Genomic DNA, 13,213 nt, shown 5'->3' with positions numbered 1-13,213 from the left:
TTGTATTCTTAAATATACCCGGTCAAAACTCAAATAACTCAGAAAAAGTCTTATGTAAGAATACGAAGTTACGTTACTGAATGCAGAATGAAATGGTCTTTCAACCCATGTACTGAAACATGTGGCGTCCCATTTGAAGAAAACGACTTTGTGGCATTTGTGCATTGTCCTAATTCAATTTATTTGGCAGGCGAACCTGTAGATACTGATCATAATTGAAAATGAGAAAAATGAAGTGTAATGTTCTGACTTTTTGCGGGAAAATTTTAGTTGTCCTATCTTTGTTAGTTCCGCTATAAAAATTTTCTTATACACAAGATTTTTGCATGCCAGACACGCTGTTTAAGGAAGCCAATTTCAAACGATAAAATCTTGAAAAGGTTTGTGCTAAGATTCGCCGTGTAATGTTTTCGTTGAGCCCCTGTATCTCCTAAAACTACTTTCGTGACAACAATTTTTAATGTTCCAGAATTCCAAGCGATGTAAAGCAGAAATTTAAGGCCTGAATTAAACTTTGATCCATCATTAAATGCCGTTCTTCATTATAGCATATAACTTATCTTATACCCAAAGCTTAACTTTAATCATTCATCACAACTTCCACGAACTTTTATTTCCATAAATTTCAATGCGTAACTTTATTTGCATAGAACAATTATTATTTTAAAACTTCACAAATCAGTTCAGAGCATGGATTTAGGCAATTTTTGCTGAACACAGTGCAAAAATGTATTTACATTTTAAAACTCTGATTAAGACTATTATGTAAGTATTCGCTTTTCACCATAAAATTGAATGGCTCTGAATTAGCGTCGGATAATCCAGGAAACATAATACTAACGATTAAAATGGCTTTGGCTCAATGTTGATCATCCATTTTGGCCGTCACCAGTTTCTTGACAAGATATATCTTGATCTTTAATAAACTGGACAGAATAGTGTTCCTGGATTTTAATGTTAATTTTTCTGTTGCGGTACTAAATGGGTGATGTAAACAGATGGATTAGGGGCAATAATTTTCCACTTCTGATTTCATCTTCTAAACAATTATATCTGGCACAAAGACCCTTCTACCCACTTAAATTTTATTTAGCTTGAACCCTTCCCAAACCACAACGCGACAGCCTGGAAGTTTCTTAAGCTTTCCAGCTTGGAGCTGGGAGTTTTAGCATCTTGGATTCACGATAATTCTCCCTGGAATTGTAAGAAAGAGAAAAGACCATCACTTTCAGCAGTTGTGTTTCAATACATTTTATTCCCTCGAATAAACGATTTCCCATTGACTTTTTATAAAATACTGTTTGTTTTTAATAAGAAAATATCCAAATATTTATTTTATTATTTATCACTGCGCTCTATAAAAACCCGGCGAATTATTTGCTTTAACGAAATGCTATAAAATTGTACGTTGAATATATCAACGAAATGTCAAAAGCGATTGATTTACTTGGATAAAAATAGTGCGAAGAGAGGGAGATTTTCGAATATCATATTTCACGCTACAGAGCCTTTAAGTGTGTGGGTAATAAATTTTTTTAAGCAGATGTCGACCAGAACTTATCGATACGTACAATATACACAACGTTGAACCAATAAAGGCCACTACATTGAAGGTTTTTGTTGAGAAATCGGTCAATAAAGGATAATGGTGATGCAGCCCTCCGCATTGCAGGAAACTGTTTAATTGCTTTTAAGAAAAAACTCCAAAGTTCTATTGCAACAAAATGCCTTTAAAGAAGTTTGAAAACTCCTTATCAGTGCTCCTCTACATAGCCCTAGAGTTTGGCTGTGAAAGTGAATGGATTAGAAATGAAATTGTATATTTCTCAGGACCAGACCATTAATTTATTTAGGTAAATTAAAATACCCCAAAGGCAATGGTGCCTTTTCCAGTCTAATCAATAATATCCTAAAGTTCGCAACTGGGTCAAATTTCGACCTTTATAGCCTGGAGAGCCATTAGTAATATTTTTCCCAATTCCCGTTTAATTTTAGTTGGGCTTTTCATTAAATTTTATCGACTTTAACGACTTTTACACATTTTCACAATATTTGTCTTCGAGACAAAATAATATCATCTCCCAATATCGAATCAGCGGCCCATTAAAATCCTCTTCGAATCTTCCCTACTTGCCTGGCAAATAAATTTCGGTAAAGCCTCGGTGAAACTTTAAGCTGCAGGAAAACTCTCTTTATAAATCTCAGGCGGCGCATTAGAAATTCGAGATTTCTGAGGGTGAAAATAGAAACTTTGAATCGAACAAAATCGCTCCAGAATAATTTTTGACGCGCACTTCAATGTTTCAATTTCGAAATGAATTTAATGAGACATTTTCGGATTTGATTTTCTTAGTTCATATAAGTTCAAATTTATGAATAAAGGTTCAGATATAAAGTTCTGTATGACGGGTCAAAACTCCAAGAAAAGAACCATTAGCCATCCCCTCAGGAAATGCACAGTCCTCGGGAAAACTTCAAGAAAGAGGAAATTACGAGTAGCACTTCCTAGGCAATATGTCTTTGTTACGTAACATCCCATGTCATTTTATTTGCAGAATCATGTTAGCGACAAATGATAAGGACAAACTGACAGTATTTGTCGGAAAGTTTCGTAGAAGTAAATGGATGCAAATGGCTTTGGTTCTTAAACTTCTAGCTAGCAATTACTGACCAACATTTCACTGTAGGACTCGGATTATAATATTATACTAAAAATAGCATTTTACGACTACGGGCACATAATAAGAGCGAATACAATAGAAAAAACAAAAAGACATATACAGACGACAGACCAAATCGCACTCAGACTAATTACTAAGATACGTCACCCCGACAACCCCCTACATAACCCATCCAACCAATTACTATACCAAAGCACCAACATGACAAGAATAACGGAAAGAATTCTGGACATGCAAACGAAATGGAAGGACAATCCTGACAGTTGGGCAATAGTAACCCTATTGTGTTTGACAAGACAAACAAAACAGTCAAATCTCCAGTTCCCCAATACAACCCTGATAGAGCACTACAGCCTGTAAATGTAAATAGTGCAACTGATTCAAAATATTTCTGTCCTTTCTTCTTTTCTCTCTTGGACAGTATGAAACGCTAAGTTTAGTAATTTGTATCATGGGCAGAAAGACCAACAACGGTTGATAGCCCTTTTCCTTGTGGAAATAAAGATTTTATATATATAGCATTTTACGAAAATTACTTTGGAAATTTTCTAGCAATTGCAAAATAATCGAGGTTCAAAGGCTTCCTGCAATTGCAGTGCTTAAATGATTTTTTACCACGTCAAACTGACTAACAGCGTTGTAAGGTCCACAGCAGAATTACCTCTCACAGAAAAAAATTGGTGGAGATTACACACACCCGAAGACTCAAACAGCTCTAATGACAAGGGCATATCTCAAAGACGAAGCTTCGTCCCCATATTGATACAAATTCCTACTAATTAACACTCATAAAAAGGTACTAGCACTGTAGGAGGTCTGTATCAAGATGTTCATTTTTTATTTTGCGAGACAATCTGTTTCATTAACAACATCCTGCAGATTCTCAGCACTAATTAAATTGTTATTACATGATATAGACTTCTGTAAATAGTTCTCACCCCACATTTAATTCAATAATACCTGATGAATTCTTGGAAGGGATTAAAAGAATGTTAAGAAATATCTGAATTAACTCAATATCTCTCTAAAAATGTCTGCTCTTGGAAATTTAAAACGTGAACATTAATTATTAATACTTTACTAAACATCCCAAAATAATGAAAACATAAACTAATACAATATAAAATTAATTTTCAAGTTTGTAATGGCGTTTTTATACATCACGAAAGGCATAACTCATATTTTCAACGTTTTACTTTAACTGATCCCCATGTTTCTCTTTAATACAAACTACCTTTTTTTTTAATTTGCCCCTCGAGACTAGGGTTTATGAGATTTTCGCAAATGCTATTTCCTATGAAGATAAATTCCAGTTTTATGGCTACATTTTTCAAGTCGTTTATTTTAAATTGAACAAATGCGTACGGATCTATCTCCATATAAAGTCAAAAGGGCAAACACACCATTAAATACCAGAGATAATCCTCTTTGACAGGAACACATCAAAATCTTTGATAATTAATTAAATAATTCCATTTCATCTAAACCCAATCTCGGTGTTATCTATTCTCCCCTTGTCGCCATGAAAAGCATATAAACTTACTTGCAAGGATCCCAAACAACTACCCCCAAACCAGGGCAATCCACCTCATTAATAATTTCACATTCTCGCTTGTCACAAACGCAAGCTGGTGTAGAAAGTCCACCGCAGAAGGCGACGAAAGCTACAAATGCAAACACTAACACAGTATTCATTTTACTGTCGATTGCCCGATACACTAAATTTGTGTGTGGTCTAAGTATTAATATCTAACACTTATTGTAATTCTGGCACAAAATTTGTTTCCAGCATGTTTTATGTTGTGTTGATAAGTAGCCTTGCCCTTCTTGCTCCAAAGAAGGTGTCTACATGATGGCTTTATGTATATATTTTTCCTTCTAATCCATAAATTTTCCAACAAATCAGAACTCTTCTCACTCACATTACTTAACGGGTAATAAAAATATACTTCTTTTTAAATTGTGCTCTACGAGTCAACTTTCGCGGGTTTTCTGGCTTAAACGAATCCAGAGGACGCGAAGCACGAGAGAGGGAAAGCAAATGTTGACTGGATAGACTCGGATCGGCTGGATATGCCTGGAAAGATGAATATTGGACGCAGGCGCTTCAACAAAATATTGTTTAACTTTCCAGTTTTTCATGTGCTGAACATTTAATTTAAATCCATCGGTATTACGAGTTATGCTGTTATAATAAAAATAAATTAGACAAATAGCAAAGGAGATCAACTTGCCATATAGTTATTGGAAGAAATCGTTAAATGATGAAGTATTGTCGGTTTAACTAAACTGTAAAATTTCGAACAAAATTGTGAGACTGCTGATAATTAATATCGAAAAGGATGTTATGAGTCATGCTCATAAGAAAACACTAACATATAAGTATGACTCATAAAGAAACACTAACATACTTGTGATACTGTTACAAACGTTACTGTGCAAACATACTCAATATACGTAAAGTCAGCTCTTGATATATGTAAGCAATCATACACGCTGATAAATACATTACCCGAACACCACATTTTCAAACAACCACGTTTCCCACAGGGACTTTGATTCATTTGAAATTTACTTAATTGTGAAAATATTTTATTAACTGTCAGTAAACACTAATTATAAAGATATGTGTAGATGTATTCCCTAGATTTTGGTTCCTGGTAAAAAAAGTCTAAAATGTCTTTAAAAGTAAAAATAGACTAAAAACAACACAAAATTCGTCAATATCATTTAGGCGTCGCCTCGGGACACAAAAAGTAATTTTAAAAAGAAACGGTGTAAAAATTTCCAATTTCCATAATGGCGCTAGCAGGCCGGCGGGAAAAAGGAAAACGAATAGAACGACCGATCCCTGGCAAAGCGAAACTTGTGGAGCCGTGGGAATTAAAACTCCACCTCTGGAATGGAGACATAACTCGGTTGCTACTCGAGAAAATGGGTGATTTTAGAGACATTTTTCCTACACTTATATTTCTTGTTGTAAGGGGAATTTTTGTTCACGCATAGATTCGCTTTTGATTCATGGGCCATGATTTCCACGTGAGAAATTAGAATTACAAATAATGTACCAAAAAGACAAAAACATTTTCTGATAAACCAGATAATATATCTAATAACTCATACAGTATGTTTCCTAATAAATAAGTAACAAAATTAAGAGAGAAATTATGAAACATAGTTCGATACCTTTCGTCTCTAACAAGACGTTCAAAATAATTCCACGGAACCTTACATTTTTTAAATCAATAAGAAGAACCCTTGTCGTGGCTGTTTCGTTTAATATTGGTGTCATTTCCTATAAACTGAAAATGATTAAAAAATCGTTTGGTAAAGCTTTTAGAGCACACATGAAACATGACAAAAAACTGATAAAGAAAATTAGATAAAACTCGTAAATAACAAAAAAACTTTTATGTTCCGAGGACATTTTTTTAAGTGTTACATAAGGCGATATCTCGTCTTCGTTTCATAACCAGCCAAATCAAATAATTTTCAGAATATGTAAAGTGTAGATTATAATTATTGACCATTAAACGTTTACCTGATTGTTCAAGAACTCGACAACTTTAAATTTGTATTCTCTGTAAAACAAATGAAGGGATTTATGCCTCAAACAATATTCAGTACATTCGATCCCAAGATTTTATTAAATTAGGTAATGTTTCCGATTTCTACCTTATAGATTCCAAGATTTGTTTATTATGTTATTATGCAGCCAAATATTCTGAAAGGAGCTTTGCTGTGCATATATAACTGTTTCATCCAAAAGCAGAGTTGCGATTTTTCCTTAAAATTTTGATTTTCCATATTGGTTTCTTATTATGTGCATGTACTTCATCTGAAAGATCGAGAGACCTATAATAATTTTTTTTGTATACATCATCCTACTATATGCTCCCCCTCCGCCACAAATTTAAATAAACTAAAATCTTAAAACCGTTGTTAAAATTTTTTCTTTTTCTAACGAGCCATATCTCAGATACCAAAGATTTTGAGTATCACAAACCATGAAGGAAATTCGTTTAAATTAGAAAAAACTTGCAAAAAGAAACCTGCTATACCTCTTCGGGTAGGAGGAATCACATTATCCGTCGTTCTTTTCGTGGACTCGCTTCTCAGAGAAGGTTAAATTGTCACAGATCATCACAAAATCGTTCAAAAAACTGATTAATTTTTATTAAAAGCCTCTTAAGGTGATTAGAAGCTATAAGAAATAAAAATTGTAAATAATGAGAAAAGCCTAAATCCTTTAGAAGCTAAATTATTTGCTGTACTTTAAGTTTCAGTTTAGTAACATTTTCTCAACTTCACCTACAAATAATTTCCTTAAAATCAGATCACAGAAATATGTTAAATTCGTGGCTTTCATGGGCGCTTGTTTTATGATACTGATTTGATGGATAACTTAACAACACATTAATAATTTGGCTCTTAAAGCGATTTGTATTAGATCCTTAAAAAATTTCCAAATATCATAAAGAAAAAAACATCCAGAAAACGAAACTCCACCGATATAATACCTACCTACTCTGGAAAGAATACTTTAAAACATAAATAATTTTGAGTAAAACATTAAAAAAAAATCAGAAATTGCAATTTTTTTAAACGACTGATGCGTAGGCCAGGATTATTATTAATTATTTCCCCATAATTAATAAAGACAAGTTTGTTTGTTAAAATCTTTGCAGAATATAATGAGTCAATATACATTCAAGCTTAACAATAACAATTAAGTAATTATACCGGGTGACAACGGGAACTGGAAATGCCTTGCAACTTTTATTTAATTTTAGAATTTTTAATATGTGGATAAAGTATAAGAATATTTCCAAAAAAAATTCGAAAAAGCAAAACTCAAGTAAGTTGTACAGCGATGTAAAATTCCAAAATGATATATCTGTACAAGATATATAAAAGATTATGAAATTATAAGTAAGAATAGCATCACCAATACTTAGTAAAGGTTTATTTTAAGAAACATAATTATTCCTTTATAACTTGAATAATTATCTTAATCAGAAGAGGACGTGGTACTTTATATTTAACAACTGCTAAAAAATATACCAAATTATGGGTTTGAAATACTTTTTTAAATTTAAATTCCACTTATAAGTAATTTAAAAAATATAAAAACGCAGTTTCTAAAAGTAAATGCAAGGTATGCCTTTGAAATCCATCAGTTAGAGTCGCATCAAAAGCGATACAAGTAACTAATACTACTTGGTTATTTCGATTTATCACTTCGTATATCACCAGGCATATTTGTATACAAAAAATAAGGTATATAATAAAATAAATTGTAATAAAATATATCTATAACACGAAAATTGACTGGAATGGACACATTGACTTATTTTAAATAAAAAAATCTTTTCAATACTGAAGCAAGCAATAAGGACCCTTTAAGCAAATAATTTCTCATATCTCTGAAGAACTTACCTAAATCTCAAAATCGTTAATGTTTATATAAGAATAAGTGTTTCAACAATGATAGAAATTGCTTATAATCAATTAAATTATTTGAAGAATATCGGGGAATTCGGACACTTTGTAAAAGATCTCACTTTTTCTGAAGAAATTATGTATGTTCTTTCAATTCTCCTCATCTTGACCAAGATTTCTAAGGGAACGAATATGAACATCTTTTCCAGAATGAGGTATTTAGGTATTTAAATGTATAAAAAATATTTACCGGATCTTAGCTGGTAGAAGATTGTTAACAGAAATAGTTAAAAAATGATTCACCTCTATTTTGCAATCACCCTGAATACGTTTAGTATGTACCTATGATATAAATGCACAGAAACAAAAACTATTTCTTCAATTCTTCATTTCGCTTTATCAAATAACTGCAATACTTTTCAAAAATACCATTTAGACTTCATACAGTTATCAATAAAATTTATCAACAAAATTTAGACAAATCACTCATTGATATCGGCGAAAATCGTTCAAAACTGAATTTATAATTGACTTTAAAATGCCATCGACATCGCAAAATGCCAGTTAGTGGAACTGCATCTTCAGCAAAAACAGAAACATGCCCTTATTTTCAGGACAACACAACAATACACAATATGAAATATACATAACGGAAATTTAACATTTTAATTAAAGCTATAACCGACCACTAATCAACACGAACTTTTGGCTAAAGACTGATAATATCCAGCCAAGATGTCCCAAGCCTTCGGGGCCATGAAACCGTCAGGTGGATTTTCGCCAGTCCTGGCTAAAGTGCGCATTTTAGTACCGGAAATAAATTCAAAGTCCTCTTTTCTGGTTGGGTCAAAGAAGCCCATACTCTTGGCATTACGATCGTAGGCGGCCACTCTAAAGGGAATTATTTCTAATTCTGAGAGACCTGTAAAAATAAATTAAAAAAATATGCAAATACTAGGAATTATTCATTTATAGTAAAAAGTATAAGAGAAAGTCACCTGGAGCCATCTTTAAAACCCTTCCACCATGAGTACTATCAAAGAGATTTCCATCAGCAGATGCTTCTTTTCCAGCTGGATGTGTAACTCCAGCAGGATCACGACCCACAATGTAATAATTGGCCCCTGAAGAAACGAATTTCATGGTGACGAAAATTCAGAAAAATTCCCCACACACACACACACTAACGCAATCGGTAAAAAATAGACACTACACAAACCTGCATTCATTCGAGCTTTAGCATGCCACTGGACTTCAGTAGGGCCCGCATATGACATGGGGCTGGGAAAAATTGCCAATATCGTAGAATCTTTATCTAATAGACCATCTTCCATAACGGCTAAATGTTGCTGGATTCGTACTGGGAGAGGTACGTCATCGTCTTTAATCCAACCACCTTAAAATAGTAAAAATGACACCTTTTAATATAATAGGAAAGGAAAACTAAATGAATTTTGCTACACTGTAAGAAATATGATTTTGAGGTCTAAGAAAAAATTTGATAATATTTGAAAAATACATTGGTTCGATTTCTGTCAGAAATTTAAATTTTAATATATAAGAAAATGTTTTTGGTGATATTTGGAAAACATGCATTCAATTCACATTTTCTTCACATACCTACCTACCTAAAGGATGAAGCAACAAAATAGGTTTCTTGTAGCCTCTGTCTTGCAGTTGTTTTTTCGTTTCGTTCATAAGTAACGCATGTCCATTATGGATCGGATTTCTCAATTGGAAAGCAAAAACCACATCTGCCTCCATTTGTTTATATTTTTGACGAAGTTCGTTGGGAGTTAATCTGTGTAGACAAAGAATTAAAAAAAAAACAATTATTATTACGGACTTAGGGTGAGGTTATTGTAAGGAACATGGTGAATTGCCAAAAGGAAATTCTTATAATTATTCTATTAATATTTCTAATGAAAAAGTGGGACACGAATTGAATGTGTGCCCAAACTGTATTTACCTAAACTCGTCAAGTCCATCCCCCCACTGCACCCTCTTAAGTACCTCCAGATCTCCTCCCACAAGCCAATCCCCTGACTCGATGATTAATCTCACATGAGGATGATCTTTATGTGTAGTACCTAATAAAAATTACTTTTCATTTAGTACTCATTAAACCTATCAGATTAATAGTCACTTCCTTATTATTAAAATACGTAAAATAAAGAGTTAAAATAGGTACCTAAGGATACTTTTCTATAATCACTTACCGAATTGCCTGGCAATCCTCTCTTCCTTTCTATGATAATAAAATTCCGGTCTTCGTAAAATAGCATAACAAATTTGTTTGTAACACAGGGATATAGCTGAACAATCTTTGAGCCTAAAAAGACAATTAAAATGTGATGTTTATGTGAAACTATATATTAAATTTTATATATTAGAACATTTTCTAAATCATTAATTACCGTTCTTTATCAAATGCTGACATAGGCAATACTATTGCAATACTCTGATTTATGGGGTTACCTTCTTTCAGTAGACAATTAAAATGAATTGTTTGCAAAAATTCGTCTTCCCTCATGAAACCTTTTAGAGGATATGCCCATCCCTCACTAAGAATCTAGAAAAAAATATTAATGATTTAGTAATACGTATAAAAATGTAAAAACTTCTAGCATACAACCAAGCCTTAGATAATGTGTATCACATTGAACTTACACTTGATGAGTGTTTAATTTATTTACTCTGAACCGTGCAAAATTTTAAACATTATTTTAACTGCTTTATTAAATATTATAAATTGTCTGTACATTTATAAATACCTATTTTATGATTCAATCTTAAACTAGTTAACAGGTATTAAAACAGCAATTTAGGTGTTTCTACTACCATTAGATCAGAAATTATCCAAATTAATACCAGCTCATACTCATCTATTAGGGATTAAATATCTAAATTTGGTCTTTGAAAATCTAATACTTGTTAACATTGTTTGGGGGACAATAATTTTTATGCTGTATAATAATATATTGCAAGAAATACTTCACCAAGAGAAGTGCAGCTGTAACACTCACCTGTAACCACTGCAGATCCAGTTCACTGATCTCCAATTTAGGCAAACATGCTGCCTCCTCCTCAGCATTAGCCAACCTATAACTAGGTACAAACAGTTCAGGTACCCACCCCTCTGTTTCTTGAAACAGTGGAATAATGCCATTATCTCTTAACATTTCTATTACAAGCTGAGTTGATTCGGCCACAGTATATTGTCTAACACCATCCTGATTGTGTTCAATAGTTTTCACAACCAATTCTGGATTATTTGGAGTCTCATAATCCTGATCAACTCCAGTGAAACCTTGTATTATCCCTTGTTTGGCCTTCTTGTAGAGGCCTTTAGGATCCCTCCTTTCACACTCTTCAAGAGGGGTATCAACAAAAACTTCGAAAAAGGGCAAGTCACTATCATTATGAATGCGGCGTGCCACCTCTCGATCCTCAGCAAAAGGGGAAACAAAGCTGCAAAGGCATATCTGGCCAGCGTCTGCAAAGAGTTTGGCTACCTCAGCAACACGTCTGATATTTTCTTCCCTGTCTTTTTTTGAGAAACCCAAGTCTTTGTTTAGACCATGGCGCATATTATCTCCATCCAAACTATAAGCTGGGATTCCATGGGAAACTAAATAGGCCTCCAATTCGAAGGAAATTGCAGTTTTGCCAGCCCCAGATAATCCTTAAAGTATTCATGTAAGAAAAGAGAGCATTTATATATTAGAAAGTGCTTACCTGTGAACCAAACAGTGCATCCTCTAAACCCACGAAGATTCCCTAGGATTTGGCCCCGTTTGGCACGAGTCACAATGTGATCCTGTTTCGTCACATTTGTGGCTACCTGAAGCCCGGTTTTTTGCTTTTTGTACACGTTTTCCATAATTTTACTGATGTCGAATTGCTTGTACAAAAACACAGCTTTCACTGCCACCTCACATTTACTTAAATGGTATTTGACATCAATTTACAGCTACAATATCAAGAGAAATTCGATGTTGGTTTAAGGAGACGAAGGAAGGAGGACTACGTTCGTCACGTAAATAGCATAAACTAAAAATTGTGAATCCAGATACAATGCTTGACAAGCAAAAAACGTTAAACCACCAATGAAATCAGACTTTGCCGAAACACGTCAAGGTTAATAGAAAAAAAAAAGAAATAGTCTAATTGACTCTTTCTGAGTATGTTCTGTCATTCTTCAGCTCAAGAGATGAAGGAGACACAACATGACAGTCGAGTAAATTGTCCTTATTGTACCGACTATGATAACCCATCGGGAATGCGTTTGCAGAAAATAAGCTTAACGAGCGAATGCGAGCTTTTACATTATAGACATTATAAGAAATAATTACATTTAAAAAGAAATATCTACAATCATTTTGCTTTGCTACAGACACAGTATTATTTAAAAACATTTAAAGGTTTTTATACAAACTAAGAGTTGATTTATAATTGTAATGTTATTACTAACATTACAAATTACTGTTATAGTAAAGTACTAACTACAATTAGATAAATTTTATTTAATGCATATCTTAAAAAAAAGGTCATTATCAGTCAACTGAGCTGTAAGCAATGCAAAAACAAATTTACACCACAATGATTAAATTTTAAATATAAAGTTTTAAATATTTTTCTTGATGGGATGGCGAACAAACATAGCTAACTGCATGTTTAGGAATTATTGGTTATTTGTAAGTAACACTCAATGTTTCGCGCGAACTGTACAATTTATTTCTAATATATCGATCTATCTCTATAATCTATACAGTCGAATTTGAAATTGAATTGTTCTAACAGAGTTCATTTATAGGTGAAATGATTATTCGTGATGTGTTGCATCTTTTTCTTCAATGGCAACTCCTGTATATTTTATTTTATTTTCGAATACCTCCTAGAATTTTGGTAATACATTCCATTATAACATACATGTTCTGTTCCTATTTTGACTCGTTGAATATCGGAAAGTGGGCGTACTCAAGATTGTTGGCTTCGTTTAAATTACTGCTAAATATTAACATAACATATTATTACGAGTCTCAACACGTTGAAGGACAGTACCTAACCAAGTGTTGTAGTAAAAGTGA

General features: G+C 33.1%; 2 protein-coding genes across 3 annotated transcripts in view; both read right to left on the bottom strand.

Annotated features, from left to right (window-relative positions):
- cmpy (crimpy) overlaps window positions 1-4,717 on the bottom strand; it is a 38,145-nt gene extending 33,428 nt beyond the window's left edge. For both annotated transcript variants that reach the window (XR_010732990.1, XM_066292343.1), the window contains exon 1: window positions 4,225-4,717. Coding sequence is in view for 1 of the 2 variants with exons in the window: in XM_066292343.1 (XP_066148440.1) it covers window positions 4,225-4,376 (152 nt within the window). In the remaining variant the exon portion in view is untranslated. The remainder of the gene's footprint in view (window positions 1-4,224) is intronic.
- A 2,629-nt stretch (window positions 4,718-7,346) lies between these two features.
- Window positions 7,347-12,285, bottom strand: Papss (PAPS synthetase). Its single transcript, XM_066292342.1, has 9 exons — window positions 11,862-12,285; window positions 11,150-11,808; window positions 10,541-10,695; window positions 10,343-10,455; window positions 10,093-10,213; window positions 9,752-9,924; window positions 9,343-9,519; window positions 9,122-9,247; window positions 7,347-9,045 (listed from the first exon to the last, which is right to left on the bottom strand). Exons 1-9 carry the CDS (start codon window positions 12,004-12,006, stop codon window positions 8,816-8,818), a joined length of 1,899 nt encoding a protein of 632 aa, XP_066148439.1. The 5' UTR covers window positions 12,007-12,285; the 3' UTR covers window positions 7,347-8,815.
- Window positions 12,286-13,213: the final 928 nt, after the last annotated feature.

This window comes from Euwallacea fornicatus, chromosome 17, assembly GCF_040115645.1.
Source record: "Euwallacea fornicatus isolate EFF26 chromosome 17, ASM4011564v1, whole genome shotgun sequence".
In the NCBI taxonomy this organism is placed as follows: Eukaryota; Metazoa; Arthropoda; class Insecta; order Coleoptera; family Curculionidae; genus Euwallacea; species Euwallacea fornicatus.
The sequence above is the reverse complement of the archived record's forward strand: the minus strand, read 5'-3'. Positions and strand labels throughout refer to the sequence as shown.

Coding starts and splice junctions, on each gene's coding strand:
- Papss (XM_066292342.1), bottom strand. CDS start 12,006: ATGGAAAACGTGTACAAAAAGCAAAAAACCGGGCTTCAGGTAGCCACA. Junction 11,809..11,861: donor ATGCACTGTTTGGTTCACAG/GTAAGCACTTTC, acceptor GAATACTTTAAG/GATTATCTGGGGCTGGCAAA. Junction 10,696..11,149: donor TGGATCTGCAGTGGTTACAG/GTGAGTGTTACA, acceptor ATTTTTTTCTAG/ATTCTTAGTGAGGGATGGGC.